General features: G+C 49.4%; 1 protein-coding gene across 1 annotated transcript; it reads right to left on the reverse strand.

The window, feature by feature from the left end:
* Nucleotides 1–47: 47 nt before the first annotated feature.
* On the reverse strand, nucleotides 48–3,972 carry RMI2 (RecQ mediated genome instability 2). Its single transcript, XM_027117400.1, has 2 exons — nucleotides 3,609–3,972; nucleotides 48–441 (listed from the first exon to the last, which is right to left on the reverse strand). The coding sequence occupies exons 1-2, from the start codon at nucleotides 3,907–3,909 to the stop codon at nucleotides 293–295; spliced, it is 450 nt and encodes a 149-aa protein (XP_026973201.1). The 5' UTR covers nucleotides 3,910–3,972; the 3' UTR covers nucleotides 48–292.
* Between the last annotated feature and the right edge of the window lie 13,580 nt (nucleotides 3,973–17,552).

Raw genomic sequence — 17,552 nt, forward strand, 5'->3', positions numbered from 1 at the left:
AAAAAAAAAAAAAAAAAAAAAAAAAAAAAAAAAAAAAAAAAAAAAAAGGAGAGGAAAAAGAGAACAAAACATCTGCTTTTCATCAGCAAACAGTCATAGCAAGGGGCAGCAGGGGCTGAGTTCACTGGAGTGTCCCAGCATTTAGAAATCCTACATCCAGACTCCTCGAAGCAAAGCTCTCTGATAAACTTTTGAGAAATACATATTGAGTGATGTCCATGAAATCCATACGGTATAAGAACCTAAGTTGTTTCTGAATTTCGGTTGTTTTTATCGACGTTTCCAACATCCTCTAAGGAATATTCCTGTGTAAATCTTCCACTTCCAGCTCCCACATGCTTTCATGGAGGGGATTATCAGAAAGATCTGTCATCTTCACAGCCTGCAGGCGTGGCTCCGGTTTGCAGGCCTGAACCACTCCCATCACCATCACATACTTTCCTAGAAGAAGAAAAGCCCAGTGGTAAAGTTCACATTGATAGAGAAGATAAAAACAAAACAGACACCTGAAGTCCTTGAGAGGGCTTAAATTTATCAGGGAGGCAAACTGGAGACAAAAAAAAAAGCAGAGAGTAGATACCAAAGTGCCAAGGCAGCTAGTGGTCAAAATACATATATTGCCAACAAATTCCGCATTTAACCTGGAGAATGACATTTGTATCTTCTTTGGTTTCTGGTTTTAAAATGCTAAAACAGGGACTTCCCTGGTGGCGCAGTGGACAGGACTCTGCACTTCCAGTGCAGGGGACCCGGGTTCGATCCCTGGTCAGGGAACTAGATCCCACATGCATAACACAACTAAGAGTTCACGTGCCCCAACTAAGGAGCCAGTGAGCCGCAACTAAGACCCCACACAACCAAATAAACAAATATTAAAATAAAATAAAATGCTAAAACAAAATCACAGCACACTGCATAAAGCTATCACGCCCAAAGAGTGGAAGAGTCTCTCACATCAGAGGAAGAGTTGTAATTAGACAGACTGCTCTAAGGCGGGGCCTGAAAACCCGAGCTTTTCTCTTCTCCCTGTTCCTTGCTCCATGCCAGAGCCTGTGACTGGTCTCTGTGCACAGGACTGGTCCCCCTTCTGCAAAGACAACCCCTGACAGCCCCAAAGCAAATCCAATTTTCCCTTTATGTTGCCAAAAGAGCTGGGCAGGTGGTAGCACCCCCATGCCACCGTTATTGCAACTGCCTGGGACCAATGCCTGCCACCTCCTGCCGCCAGCTGGGCATACACAAGCAAATCAACAAGAGGGCAGGCTGCCATCACAAGGATCTAGTGACATATTAACCACGACGCTATTCCCATTCCCTTGGGGAAGTGGCTCTCCTTGAAAGCAAAAATGGCCAGTCTTAACCACACAAAACTCAACTGTGTAAAAAACCCCAAACACAGCAGGAAGAGCAGGCACGTCGCCAGCCCCCACTGAGTGCCCCTGCGAGGCTGCTTTAATCACACTGCTTCCAACATCAGGACTGGGTTTGTACTCGGGCCTGGGGCTCTGACTGAAGGAAGCCAGGCAGGCTGACACCTTACCCTCTGGTCTATCAGCTCCTGGCACGGCGTACTAAGGTTTCCCTGAGCCCATCCCTACATTCTACCTGAGCAAGTAACGTGGGGTTCCTCAGCGACAGAGGCTCATTCTGAAAATACACTTGTCATACCCTCTGAATGGGCCTAAAAAGCTGGTGGAGATGGAGCCCTCAGAAAATGACTGAAGACCCTGGAAAGGAAGAACAAGCCCACAGACAGTCCCAACAGGCGAGGTAAACACAGAATCCACGTACTCAAAACCTACATACACCAAGGCGTATAACACAACTATACGGGTGAACTCAAAGGCCTGAGCTCTTTCCTCCCAAGAACAGACCACCTGGTTACTAGTCTGGTTCATTCTACCCACACTCTCTCCCCCAGCCAGAGTGTCTCTTCACTGTCTCTCCTTCTCCTTCCCCATCACACCGCTCCCTTCTATCAGGCCTTCACCCTGACCATACAGGCCTGGATCAGTTGTCCCTCTTCTGCGCCCACGACATCACTTTGTTTCAGTGGCCTGCTTACTCTTCAGGCTCCCTACCTGAAGCCAGCGTCAGACTTGTCAATCAAGCCCTGGTATTAATTAGCAAGAGGAAATGGTACGGCCCAGGCACACAGGCCAGTAGGTAAGTCAGATGGGTTCACCAACGTGCAATGCCCACTCAGGTACCTACTGGTGCCAACCTTATGCCAGGGCTGGGGCCAGACATGGGAGACAGCCCCAGCTTGCCTTCAAAGAGCATTGCCTGGGGACCAGCACACCAAACACCTCGTGCTACATGCTACGCCAAGGGTGGCAAACTTTTTCTGTAAAGGGCCAGATACTAAATATTTCAGGCTTTGAGGCCATCGCGTCTCTGTTGCAACTATTCAGATCTGTAGCTGTAATGGGAAAACAGCCCTAGACGATACCTAAATGACGGTGCCCCAATAAAACTTTACTTATGGACACGGATATTTGAATTTCATATATTGATACTTTTCCCATGTCATGAAATCTTCTGGGTTTTTTTTAACCATTTGAAAACATTTTTAGCTCATGGGCCGTGCAAAAACAGGTGGCAGCCTGTAGTTTGCCGATCTTGTGCTAGACTAACATTGCAATGGAGGGCAGACAGAGAGGGAGGCTGAAGGATGGCGCCAGGGTGGGGTGACAAGCGTGCAGGAGCACTGCCTAGTAAAAAAACATCGGTCACTATGGCCTAGGAGCTGTGGTAAGGACATTTTTAAAATGTATTGAATCCACACAACAGGCAGGAATTATTGGTCCCTTTGGTAAGGGGTCCAGAAAGGTTAAGAAAAGCGCTCCTGGGAGCTCAGCCAGAAAGGGCCAGGGCCAGAAAAAGTTCAACCTAATACTGAGAATGGTTGTCAGAAAGACACAGAGCCCGCCCTGCCATAGTCTGGCCCAGTGGTTCTCAAAGTGTGGCCCCCAGGCCACCGGCACCAGCAGCACCTGGAAGCTGGTTAGAAACGCAAATTCTCAGCCCCGCCCAGACCAACAGACTCAAACTCTGAGGGTGGTGCCCAGCCGTCAGTCTTAACAAGCCCTCAGGGTGAGTCGGATGCAGGCTCAAATTTGCCGCACCACTGGTTTAAAAGGAAACAGTAGTGAACTACAGCCTAAGACAGTCCCACGAAGGAGGGGTACAGCAGGGCTCCTCATTCCTGGGAACTGGGGAGAGCTTCCCAAAGGAAGGTACATTTGAGTAGAGTCGTTAGGGATGAACCAAGTTCCCCACTATGATATTTTCCAAAACTTGATAGGGAGAAAAAAAATCACCCGTGGGGAAGGGACTCTGTTAACAAATACACATGCTGGGGGTCCCTCCCCCGGAGACTCCAGCTGGGAGGGCTGGTGGAGTCCTCAGAAACTATTTTTTGAATGGCCTGCAGGTGATGCTTATCGTCAGAACTGCTTGGGTGGCGCTTGGTTGGGGAGGGGAGGGAAGAAAAGGGTATCGAGGCGGGGGACCAGCACCGCAAACACCGGGAGGTGGGACGGCCAGGCCCCGCCCGAGGGCGGTACAAACCCAGGGTCAGCCGCGGTGTCGACTCCGGCTGTTACCTGGGACGAGGCAGGGCCGCCCGCGCGGCACCCGCTCCAGGCCGCAAACCGAGAAGGCCCCGCTCGGGTCCCGCAGCCGCGCCTCGCCGCCGCCCGCCGCCAACACCGTGCCCTGCATCCATACGGCCGTCAGCTCCAGCAGCCCGCGGCCCGCCGCCTCCCGCGACAGCCGCCACGCGCCCGGACAGCCCTCCGCGTCGCGCCGCAGCTGCTCCGCCAGAACCTTGAGCGGCGGCGACCGCGGCAGCCTCACAGCCGTGGGGCACCCGCCGGGCGAGGAGGCAGTGGGCGCCGCCGCCATTCTGCCCCGCCTCCTCTTTCCCGCCAACCTTGATGAGCGGCGAGACCCGGTCCGCAGCCACCAATCAGGGCGCGCTGGCGGAGCCGGCCAGTGGTCGGCGTTGGGAGGCGGGGCCGCCGGACAGAGCGGCCCCACTCCCACCCCAGGAGTGCGCAGGCGTACGTAAAGTAAATAACCGACCCGCAAGCTAGGAATGGATGAAATGAATTAAAAGAGAAAAAAATAAATGGAGGGAGGTACAGAACTCCCTGTTTCCAGGCACCTCAAAATTTGGCGTGCACGCAAATCATCTGGAGAATGTGAGTATTCATCTTTATATCGCCTTGCCTAGTACGGTTCTCTGAGGCTAACAAATAACCTGCAAATACTGAAATGGATTGTAGCAATGGTGAGCCTATGTTTATTGGGAGTTATCAAGAATCGAGTCGAGAGATAAGGCTGTAAAGAGGGACAGGAACAGCTAGTAAAATTGCCCTTTCTTTTATTACTATTTTTATTTATTATATTTTAATAACAAAATAATTCAAAAGTTAATAAGATATATTACTATATTTTTCACAAAAGGAATGCACGTTCATTGTAGAAAATTTAGAAAAGGAAATCTAGAATAAGAAAAGAATTGTAAAAATCACTCAGAGATATCTACCCACTATTGGTGTATTAGCATTCAGGTTTTAAACTATATACATGTGTATATATATTTTTATACACAAATATTGTTTTGTATATTACTTTCACTTAATAATAAACATCTTTCCATATCAACAAATATCCCTCTGCGTCCTCTTGAATGACTGCGTTAAGATTCTATTTGTCTCATCACCTACCTAACCAATATCCTAGAGGTGGACATTAGGCTATTTCCAGTTTTTCACTTTATAAGTCGCTACTGTGAACCTATCTAGAGCTAAATCTTTGTGCATGTTTCAGATAACTTTCTAGAAATGGAATTGCTCCCTAAAAATTGCATGTCCCCAATCAGTCAAATCCACAAATCCTAAACCAAGCAATCCTGTAAATCAAGACCAGTTGTCAGAAGACTTTGTCCTCCCAGGGCCTCCCGCAATACCTGGCTCACAGAGGGTATTCACCAAGAGGTCGATCTTTATAAAGCAGCTAAGAAATACTCAGCCAGGTTCTGACCTAAGAGCTTTAAAGGGAGTATCCCATGTACCCACACCCTGTAAATACTGTTCTACAAAGGGGGAAACGAAGGCTCACAGAAGCTAGGTGGCTTGCCCACAGCCTCTCTGGCAGTAGCCTCCGTGGGATCCTGGCCTCTATACCTCAACCCTAAGTTGTAGAGCAACCAGGCTTCTAACTTGAGAAGGAAGCAGAGATTTTAACCAAGAGAGAATCCCACCCCCTTCAAGCCTGGTGAGTCCCCACTGGCCTTCCCCAAGGCACCTGAAGGCCAGAAAAGTGATGGGGAAGGGAGTTGAAGTAAAGGCCTGGGAATTTCCCACCATTCTCTTGGCCTTCAAATTTGTGTGTGTGTGTGCACGGACACACGGACACACACACACACACACACACACACACACACACACTGGGCACTGATATGTTCAGACTAGTGTTTTGGAAAGATCACTCTGCCAGCAACACGCATGGAGCTTGAGGGGTGTCCCAGTTTATAACCTCCTATGGTGTCATTCCTCCACCTGGAATATGAGCATCCCTCCAGGCAGAGCAAAATGTACAAGGAGGGCCCAGAAAGGAGAGCGAGCAGGAAGCATTGAGCAAACTGCCAGGATATCAGCACGGCTGGGACACAGAGTGCAAACAGAGGAGTGGGGATATAGGAGGCTGTACCTACATAACCTCACTTCTTACCCCCATTTTACAGATGATGAAACTGAGGTTCAGGCTAATGACAAGGCTGAGGCCACACGGCTAGCGAGGGGTGGAGCCAGGACTCAACCCAAGTCCATCTGACCCCAAACTTCATGCTCCTTGAACCACATCTGCCATCTCACTCTCCACACTATCGCCCATCTCCCCATCAAAGATGTCTCAGGGGCTTCCCTGGTGGCGCAGTGGTTGAGAGTCCGCCTGCCGATGCAGGGGACACGGGTTCGTGCCCCGGTCCGGGAGGATCCCACATGCCGCGGAGCGGCTGGGCCCGTGAGCCATGGCCGCTGAGCCTGTGCTTCGCAACGGGAGAGGCCACAACAGGGAGGGGCCCGCGTACCAAAAAAAAAAAAAAAAAAAAAGATGTCTCAGTACCTTTGCTTATGCTGTTCTCTGCCCGACATGCCTTCCCCCAGTCTCTCCCAGCTAACTCAGTCACCACATGCCTGCCACCACCAAGACCACTTCTCTTCAGGGAGCCATTCTTGAGCCCACAACTGGAGTCAACCCCTCCCTTCCAGACCAGGCTGCTGACACCCTTAATCCAGGGTTTCTCAGCCTCAGCCCCACTGACTTTTGGGGCGGGGTAATCCTGTGTTGAGGGAGCTGTCCTGTGTGCCCTGTGGGATGTTGAGCAGCATCCGCGGCCTCCACCCACTAGATGCCAGTAGTACTCTCCTCAAGGTGGCAATCAGAAGTGGCTTCAGGGCTTCCCTGGTGGCGCACTGGTTGAGAGTCCACCTGCCGATGCAGGGGACACGGGTTCGTGCCCCGGTCCGGGAGGATCCCACATGCTGCGGAGCGGCTGGGCCCGTGAGCCATGGCCGCTGAGCCTGCGCATCCGGAGCCTGTGCTCCGCAACGGGAGAGGCCACAACAGTGAGAGGCCCGCGTACCGCAAAACAAACAAAAAAGTGGCTTCAGACATTGCCAATGTCCCCTGGAGGGTGAAATCACCGCCTGCTGAGAGCCACTGCTGGCATCTACAGACTCACTGCATTCTGTCTTGAACCATAAATACTTGAGTCTGAGTCCGCCTCACCAGCAGATCAGGGGTCTAAACTCTGATGCCAACAGCAGCCAGGCAGGTAACCCTGGTGGAGCAGTGACACACTAGCCTTCACAGGCCCCAATAAAGGGGCCAATCACACTTATGTAGGGCCTTCCTGGGCCCCAGCTTCCCAGTGACATCAAAGACTCCTGCAAGGGGGTTTCCTGCCACCTTGAGGACAAAGGTAAGGCAAGGGGAATTTTGGGCCTTGGCCTCACACTCAACCTACACATTCACCAGTTCCTGGGCAGATCAGGCCCCAAACGCTTCTGATTGCCAGGAACAAAACCAAACCCTAGTGCCCAAGGAAAAGAGTTTGTTCTGGAAGATTATCCACGCAGTAACATCTACAAAATGGCAAAACTGTCATTAGCCAAGTGCTTACTATGTACTAAACACCATGCCAGACGCTTCACGTGCAGAGTCTGTGACTCTTCAGAAAAACCCTAAGATGTAAGTGCTTTGCTTTTCTTTTTCTTTAAACTTTTTATTTTATATTGGAATATAGGTGATTAACAATGTTATAGTTTCAGGTGTACAGCAAAGTGATTCAGGTATACACATATCTATTCTTTTTTTTTTTTTACATCTTTATTGGAGTATAATTGCTTTACAATGGTGTGTTAGTTTCTGCTCCCTCTTGAGCCTCCCTCCCACCCTTCCTATCCCACCCCTCTAGGTCGTCACAAAACACCCAGCTGATCTCCCTGTGCTACGCAGCAGCTTCCCACTAGCCATCCCATGTATCTATTCTTTTTCAAATTCTTTTCCCATTTAGGTTGTTACATAATATTGAGCAGAGTTCCCTGTGCTGTACAGTAGGTCCTTGTTGGTTATCCATTTTATTTTATTTTATTATTTATTTATTTTGGCTGCGTTGGGTCTTTGTTGCTGTGAGCGGGCTTTCTCTAGTTGCGGCGAGCAGGGGCTACTCTTTGTTGTGGTGAGAGGGCTTCTCACTGCGGTGGCTCTCTTGTTGCTGAGCACAGGCTCTAGGCGTGTGGGCTTCAGCAGCTGCAGCACACGGACTCAGTAATTGTGGCACACAGGCCCTAGAGTGTGTGGCCTTCAGTTGTGGCACACGGGCTCTAGGGCGCACAGCCTTCAATAGTTGTGGCGCGCGGGCTCAGTAGTTGTGGCTCGCAGGCTTAAATATAACAGCGTGTACATGTCAATCTCAAACTCCCTAACTATCCCTTCCCCCCACCCTTCCCCCCGGTAATCATGAGTTTGTTCTCTAAGTCGGTGAATCTGTTTCTGTTTTGTAAGTTCATTTGTACCATTTCTTTTTAGATCCTGCTTATGAGCAATATCATACAATATTTCCCTTACTCTCTCTGACTTACTTCACTCAGTGTGACAATCTCTAGGTCCGCCCATGTGGCTACAAACGGCATTATTTCATTCTTTTTAATGGCTGAGTGATATTCCATTGTATATATGTGCCACATCTTCTTTAGTAAGTGCTTTTCTTAAGCCCATTTTATAGATGGGGAAACTGAGGCTTGGACAGGTGATGTGACCTGCCCAAAACCACACAGCTGGTAAGAGGTAGGGCCAGGGATTCCAATCCTCATCTGGAACAAAGCATCCCTCTCCCGTGTCTTTCAATAATCAGGACCCCAGATAAGGTGGGGTCTTACCCACTATCCTGGGTCTTCACCAGGGTGAATTCCCTGGGGAAACATTTTTAAGTACAGGTTCTATCAAAAAGACATATCTTGGGGACTTCCCTGGTGGTCCAGTGGTAAAGAATCTGCCTTCCAATGCAGGTGACGCAGGTTCGATCCCTGGTCGGGGAACTAAGACTCCCATATGCCTTGGGGCAACTAAGCCTGCGTGCCACAACTACTGAGCTTGGGTGCCTCAACTAGAGAGCCCGCGTGCCGCAAACTACAGACCTGACTCAGGCAAAAAATAAAGAAAGAAAAAGAAAAAATAATAGAGACATATCTTGAACTTTAGTTAACAAAATACACAGGGATAAGTGGGTGTACAGATGTCTGCAACTTGCTTTGAAGGTCAGCAAAAAGTAAGGTAGATTGAGGGGTGGACAGAGGGGAGGATAGGAGACTAGATACGTCATATGGCGAGTAAATTTCATTGTAGAATCTAAGTGGTGGATGCAATGGGGGTCCGCTGCACAATTCTTTCAATAATACAGTGATGGGGGAGAATTCTAGGTTCCAGGGCCTCACCACAGCCTTCCTACATCAGAATCTCAGGGAGTGAGAACCTAGAATGATTCTGAGGCCCAGCCAACACCCAGCCCCCACCCAGTGACCAGCATGCTTCCTATTCCTTCATCACAGAATATCACCAGACCATCTCAGGACCGTCTCTGGTCGCTTCTTGGTCTCTGGCACCCCTTTTTCATGACTCCACGCCAGAGCACGATGTCCTCCTTTCCACAGGCCCCAGCCATAGAAGCCGCAGTGCAGGCTAGCTCTGGGCTGGGCTCAGAGGAGATCAGGAGGAAGAGGTGGAGTTTCATGCCTTAGTGCATGATGACCGGCACTCCTGGGCCCTGTGAAGCAATGGTGATGTCTGCTCTCCACTGCATACTCGAGGTGGCCAGCCGCTTTCCAGCTTCCTGGAGGAGCCCCAAAGCACAACCCACATTTTGAAAGTAAGAACCATCCTTCTAGGCTAATAATAATAATAAAAGCAACTGCTTCTGCCACGACCACTACAGGCCAGGCACGGTACCAGCTGCTATATCTAAATCAGCTCATTTCATCCACAAACCCCTGCTGGGGACCTACCTCCACCCCTACTTTACAGAGGAGGAAACTGAGGCTCAGAAAGGCACTAAGCCTAAAACAATCAAACCCACGTGGTACTGACATAGGAGAGACAAATAGATCAAGGGAGTGGAATTGGGGGTCCAGGCATAAACTCATGTACCTAGGACCAGCTGCTTTTTGACAAGGGTCGACAAGATCATTCAGTGAGGAAAAAACAGTCGGTTCAGTAAATGTGCTGGAACAACATGCAAAAGATGGAAGTTAGACCCCTACCTCATACCATACACAACATGGATCAAAGACCTACATATAAGAGCTAAAACGATAAGGCTCTTAGAAGAAAACATAGGGATAGATTTTCATGACCTTGGATATGGTGATAGATTCTTGGAAATGGTACCAAAAGCACAAGCAACAAAAGAAAAAACACAAACTGGACTTCATCAAAATTAAAAATGTTTGCACATCAAAGGACATTATAAAGAAAGAAAAGACAATCTACAGAATGGGAGAAAATATTTACAAATCGTATATCTGATGAAACTCCAGTATCCAGAATATATTCAAGAACACTTGCAACTCAGTAACAAAAAGACAACGCGAGTTACAAATGGGACTTGAATTTTCTCCAAAGAAGATATACAAATGGCCAATAGGCACATGAATAGATGCTCAATGTCATTAGTCATCAAGGAGATGCAAAAGCACTAAGCTAGAATTTGAGACTGGATCTGTCTGACTCCGGAGCCCTGAGCTTCCTGGGTCTGCTCTCTTACCGCCCCCCAACATGAGCCCACACCCTCCAAGGGCCTCTACGGGCCAGCCCAGGGAGCTGAAGCACAGTCAGATCACCTGGCCACGGCGGCAGTGGGTGGGGCTGGGAGATGAGTTGGTCTTGGTGAAGTCTGAAAACCTGATTGCCAACATCCCTCAAACAGTCCTGGTCTGTCTGGAGTTGCTGCTGGGCCCCAAAACGATGTCTGGGACATTGTAGTTGTTCAATACATATTTGTTGAATGAATGAATGCTGGTCCAGCTGGAACAGCCCCACAGGGGTGTCCTACCTGGGGAAAGAGGGCTGGACCTTTGTACTCCACATAGGCCAGTCATTGGAGTGGTATGTACGACTTTGGGTCATTTCCAGAGAGGGACTCAGGTGGGTGCCGTCAGTCAGCCACCAACTTTCTCAGCAGCCGTGGAGTGAGCACCTCAGTCCAGAAGGTGGATCCAGGCAACACCACAGTCGCCACTGCAACAGGCAACAAATTTGTCCTCTCCCTCCTGGCTGCTCAGTTCAGCTCAGCTACATTCAGTTCCCACTGACATGCATTCATTCATTCACCAGGCATATAACAGGCACTTACTGTATGGCAGGCACTGTGCTGACCTCTGGAGTTATAAAGACCTACAAGGCAGACCCAGCTCCTGCCCCAAAGGAGCAACACTCAAGTGGGGGGACAGACACAGGAACAGACACCACAAGGTCACCTCTCTGCCTTCATCTCCTCTCTCTTTCTCTCCGTTTCCTCCACTCCCACCCCACTTGCCTCCTTGCTGTGCCTCAAATACACCAGGCACCCTCCTGCCTCAGGACCTTTGCACATACTGAGTCTTTGAACTCCACAGTGTATTGACACTGACAGCCCATCTCAACTCACATTAGCCACAGTTCAAGTGCTCAGTCATCTCATGTGGCTAGTGGCTGCCATGCTAGACAGTGCAGCTCTGAGTAGAAGGCAGGGCACTCTCAGCTGCTGGCAACAGGGCCCTGGGCGTGACTTGACCCACGTTTTCCTTGACTTTCAATAAACCACAAACCACTGAGAAGCAGATCTGTTCTGTCTCTGGCAGATCCATCAATGCCCTGAAGTCTATTTGCAACCCTGCCATGTTCCTGTCATTAATTCCTTCATTAAGAAAGTTGCTTTTATTGACACTTACTGTGTGCCTGGCACTGATACGAGCCTTTGCATACTTAACTCATTTAAGCCTCTTGATGACTGTATTTGGTACACACAATCATTATGCCCATTTTATAGATAAAGAAATTGAGGTTTGCCTCCTACATTGTTGGTGGGAATGTAAATTGGTGCAGCCACTATGGAAAACAATATGGAGGTTCCTCAGAAAACTAAAAATAGAGTTTCCATATGATCCAGCAATCCCACTCATGGACATATATCTGAACGAAACTATAATTCAAAAAGACACATGCACCCCTATGTTCAATGCAGTACTATTTACAATAGCCAAGACATGGAAGCAACCTAAATGTCCATCGACAGATGAATGGATAAAGAAGATGTCACGTGTGTGTGTGTGTGTATAATGGAATATTACTCAGCCATAAAAAATGAAATAATGCCATTTGTAGCAACAATGGATGGACCTACAGATTACCATATTAAGTGAAGTAAGAAAAAGACAAATACCATATGATATCATTTACATGTGGAATCTTAAAAAATGACACAAATGAACTTATCTCAGAAACAGAAACAGACTCATAGACATAGAGAACAGACTTGTGGTTGCCAAGGGGCAGGGAGGAGGGGTGGATTAGGAGTTGGGGACTAGCAGATGCAAACTATGATATAGGGAATGGATCAACAGCAAGGTCCTACTGTACAGCACAGGGAACTATATTCAATATCCTGTGATAAACCTAATAGAAAAGAATATTAAAAAGAATATATATATATATATATATATATAAAACTGAATCACTTTGCTGTACACCAGAAACTAACACACATTGTGAATTAACTGTACTTCAAAAACATAAATTAGGGGCTTCCCTGGTGGTGCAGTGGTTAAGAATCCACCTGCCAACGCAGGGGACATGGGTTCAAGCCCTGGTCCAGGAAGATCCCACTTGCCACAGACCAACTAAGCCCATGCGCCACAACTACTGAGCCTGCACTCTAGAGCCCGTGAGCCACAACTACTGAAGCCCATGCGCCTAGAGCCCATGCTCCACAACAAGAGAAGCCACCGCTGAGAAGCCCATGCACCGCAACGAAGAGTAGCCTCCGCTCTCTGCAACTAGAGAAAGCCTGCACAGCAACAAAGACCCAACACAGCCAAAAATAAATAAATTAAATAAATATATTTTTAAAAATAAATTAAAAAAAAAAGAAATTGAGCTTCAGCGAGGTCAAGACACATGCTCAAGTCACACAGTTCTATGTGAGGAAGAGCTAGATGTGAAAACCTGGAAGGCTGGCTGCAGAGCCTGTGCTCACACCTGTTACACTGCTCTCACTCACTCATTCACTCATTTATCAAACACTGGGCCCTGGAATCAAGGTGGGGTTACACTGGGCTGGCACATCAGGAGCCCTGGGGCCAGGTCCTTCTCTGCCATAGGCTGGCTGGGTGGCCTTGGGCAAGACTCCATCCCTCTCTGAGCTTCAGTTTCCCCTTCTGTGGATTTAAGGAGCGAGGTCATCCTAACTCACAGCTCTCCTGCAGATAGGACCTCTGTCTGCCGCCAGACTTGAAAATGAATTCCCCAGGAATTCAACATCTGGCCCCAGAAGGGAAATCCTCTGGTCCCAAGGAAATCCTCACATCTCAGCTCTCATGCCAACATTGGCTGGTAACCCCCGCACTGAAGGTGAAAAGTTGGCCCAAAACATGGATGACCACACACCCCTAAAAGAGCTAGAACATTTACTCTATGCCTTATGAACGTCATTGCATTTCATCCTCACAATAACCTGATGAGGCAGCAGTGTTATTATGCCCATTTTACAGATGTGAGAGACTGAGGCCCAGTGTGGTTTAACTTACCCAGGGTCAAACGTAGAAGAATCACACACACTCACGTTACAACCCAGCGTTCCCACTCCTGGGAATCTAGCCTAGAGAAATGAAAACTTAGGTTCGCACAAAAACACGGATGTTTATGGCAGTCTATTCATGATTGCCCCAAACTGCAGACAACCCAGATGTCATTCAACAGGTGAATGGAGAAGCAAACTGCGGTACATCCACACCACAAAATACTACTCAGCCTTAACCAGGAATGGACAACTAAGACACACAGCAACTTGGACGAATCTCAGATCCATTACAGTGGGCAAAGGAAGCCAGACTCAAAAGTTCACATACTGTAGGATTCCATTTATACGACATTCTTGAATGGCTAAAACTATAGGGACAGAAAACAGATGAGTGGTTGCCAGGGGCTGGGGGAGGTGGAGGGGGCTGACTAGAAAGGGGCATGAGGAGGGAACTTTTGGGGTGCTAGAATTATTTTGTGAGCTGGCTGTGGTGGTAGTTACATCACACAGTGTCTACCTGTGTTAAAGTTCAAAGAACTGTACACACACACATACACACTCAAAGCAGAATCCTAGCCCCAGGATAGGCAACTCCATGAAATGGACAGCAGGTTGCCTGTTGTCACTGGCTGTGGCCCAGCTGGAAAACACCATCTCTTCTTCAAGGGACTCAGCCTAGGAGACCCAGGGAAGTCCGGCATTATGCAAATTAATGCTTAAAAGTACTGAAGGAGTGGGGAGAGTGATTGCTAATGGGTACAGTGTCTCATTTTGGGCTGCTGAAAATGTTTTGGAACTAGATAAAGGTGGTGGTTGTACACCATTGTGACTGTGCTAAATACCATTGAATTGTTCACTTTAAAACGGTTAATTTTATGCTACGTGAATTTCATCTTTATTTCTTAAGAAGTTTCAAACAAGAAAAAAAAAAGTATCCAGGGATAACTGTGCCCTAAATCTACCCCAAGGAAGCCAGGCCTCAGAGAGGTGAAGTAACTTGCCCAAGGCCACACAGCCAGTAGGAGGCTGACCCTAAGTCAGTCTGCCTCCAAAGCTTGAGTCCTTTCCATGGGCAGATGTGACAGAATGGGTTAAATATTACCCCAAAAGTGAGTGGTTATTACCTAGAAGCTCTAGCCGACCTTTTCTCCTTTGCCAAGGACAACCTCTGATCAGTATACGTGTGGCTTCACAGAACATATTTTTCAAACCAAAACCAGGGACACAAAGCCTAGTCCAGGTTTCCTTCCTCCCTGAATGGTGTGACCTGATTTACATGAAAAGTCTTCCAGGGCTGTAAACAAGACACCTGGGCCAATATATTGTACTGTAATGAACCGCTTTCCCAAAAGGATCACAATTCTGTGAAAGTAGAACTATTCTAGAAAATCAAGGCTGGGCACCACTGTGCACATCTGCACAGAAAAAAACCCTTCTGAGCAAGACAGGGAATAGGAATGCCTTATTTTGTGGGGTAGGAAGGGAAAGTACGGGACATGTGATGTTGAAATGGCCCCCCAAGGGCAGCAGGTGCCTTTTTCTGCTGGGTTTCAGGCAGTCTTAGGCTGGGAGGCAAAGGGGTAGACATGATGACTGCCCGCAGAAGCCTCAAAGCAGTTTCTCCAAACCGGAATGCCCCAAGCGCCAGAAAGAGTTGTTTCCCAACTGTCTTGAGATTGAGGTTTTCGAGGAGGGGCATGATCCTCATTACAGGGTCACTGAGGCAGACAGCAGAGTCAAACCTCAGCCTTGCAAAACAGCAACACTCTTGAGTGAACCCAGCTGGGAACAAAGGAAGTATGAGTCAACCCCAAAAGTTCTTTTAAAAAGGCTGTATTAGGGTGCCACAGCTGCTGGGCCGGGAGACAGAGTTTGCATGAGCCTGGGGCTGGGGCTCTGGGGGCCAGGCCCTCAGCCATCCTCAGAGACCTGTGGGCAGAGAGCCAGCTGCAGAGAGCCGGCTGGACTGGGCAGTGCCAGTCCAGGAGCTCGCAGGACAGCCCTTCCTTCCAGGGAGCACTTGGACGAGGGGAGAAGAACTCCGGCTATGCGCAAGCATTACCTCTGAGCCACACCTCCCTGTCAGGGAGCTCTGATGAGGCCCCACTTTACAGACAGAAAGACTGAGTCTGATCTCTCTACTCATTTCTCCACTTCAGGTATTCACCTGGGACTTTCCTGGCGGTCTGGTGGTTAAGACTCTGAGCTTCCACTGCCGGGGGCATGGGTTCGATCCCTGGTCAGGGAACTAAGATCCCACATGCCGCTGGCCGCAGCCAAACAAAAACAAACAAACAAAGAAAAAACAAGTATTCACCAAGTGCCTGCTATATGCCAGGCAGTGGGATGCAGCAGTAAACAAAAGAGACGAGGACTCTGAGTTTAGGAAATTTATAGCTTCGTGAAGGGTGAGGAGATAGAGGCCGTGTATGTGTACGGGTGATGTGTATGCAGGGGGCCAGGGAGCGGGTCTTTATCTGGAAAGGCTCTGTCAGCTGGCGATGTTTAGTCTGAGACCTGAAGGATGAGAAGGAACCAGTGATTCGAGGAAGGGCACTCCTGGCAGAGGGACCAACACAGGCAAAGGCCCTGAGGTGGGAATGACCCTTGTGAGAGGAGCAGAGAGGCCAGCATGGGTAGGTGACCTGAGTGGCGGGTAGTGTGCGGTGAGGTCAAGAGGTCGGCGGGGGCCTGATCAGGCAGAGACTCACGTTTTGTTCTAAATGCAACAGGGATTCTCTGGAGGGTTGAGAGAGACAGGGAAAGAGAGGTGTGCTCTGATTTCCATTGTTAGCAGATGCTGTCCGGGCAGAGGCGCAGGGAGATCAGCCAGGAGGCCTGCAGTAACCGGAGATGCCAAGGCTTGGGCAGGAGGTACGAGATGAGGGGAAGTGGCTGGTTTCAGCCCAACCCCTGTGGTCCGATAAGGGGTGACAGAGGAGTCAAGGATGATGGCCTGGTTTGGAGCTTGAGCAACTGGGTGACTGAGACAAGGACGATACGAGCAAGTCACCCAGCCAGGAACTGACTCTGCCCTTCCCCCTGTGACTCCCATCGCCTGCTCCCGCCCCCCGCCCGAAAAGCCTAGAGTGCTCACGGCTGCGTTCAAGCACCGCTGTGCTCCGACCTTCTGGCTTCTCCATCCTCATCCCCACCTCACGCTGCTCCACAAGGGGTTCTTCCCACTCTCTCCCCTGACACGCCACGCTCACGCTCGGTCCCACCTCCTCACCTTTGCTTTCTCCCTTCCTCCAGACTGCTCCTCTTGCCTGAGGGCTCTCCCTCCTCCTGGGACAGAGTGGAAGCCCCACCCCCTTCTACGGAGGCCTCTGAAGGGCTATCTGGGGCAGCAGCTCTAAAGCCAGTCCCTACTTGATTAGAATTGCCGCTTCACCACCTCCCAGCAGCGGATCCTGAGCAAGTTCCTTAATGGGATTCAGTTTCTTCAGCTGCAAAATGGGTTGAAAATAAAAGTACCCACCACATGTGGGTAGGTGCAGGATTAACAAAGGACCACTCACTCATCTGGCCACTCCAATATAAAGATGGTTAGTCAGTGTTATTTCCAGGTGGAACAGAAGTGGCGTGGGGAAGCAACTGCTCTTTGATACGTCCGTGCTCAGGCCTCTGTGCTCACTCAGGGAAGCACATATGGGTGTATGAAGAGGCTGGCGCCCACGAGGACTGTCCCATTCATGGCTGAGTCTCCAAAGCCTCACCGATGGATGCATGAATGACTGCATGGTCCCCTGCACTGAGGACTTACTACCCCTCTTTTACAGGAGGGGAAACTGAAGCCCAGGGCCATATGGCTGGATATGCCGATAGTGGATTTCTACACCAGTCATTCACTCCGGCCAGTTGGACCCGGGTGACCCCTGAGAAGGGGTCCCAAGATGCACCCACATTTCCTGAGGCAGCTGTGCCCTGGCCAGCCTAGGTAGTGTGTGACTTTCCTCGGGCTCTTACAGTTGGCTTCATGCCACAGATGCCACAGCCTGCGAGCTTGCAGCTGGCAGTGGGGACAGGTGTCCTGCCCTCATTAACATCCCCTCCACCCACTGCAGCCAGAGGAGTGAGAATAGGAAGCCACGAATCAGACCCAGCCGAGGTCTTGGTGCCCATCGCCACTGCCGCACAGTCTGCTGGAAACCAGACCAAGAGGTTTACAGGAATCGGGGCCTCTGAGCAGCACTGAATGCGAAAG

Source organism: Aethalodelphis obliquidens, unplaced genomic scaffold (assembly GCF_003676395.1).
Source record: "Aethalodelphis obliquidens isolate GAN/ISIS:26980383/991018 unplaced genomic scaffold, ASM367639v1 scaffold18, whole genome shotgun sequence".
NCBI classification, from domain to species: domain Eukaryota; kingdom Metazoa; phylum Chordata; class Mammalia; order Artiodactyla; family Delphinidae; genus Aethalodelphis; species Aethalodelphis obliquidens.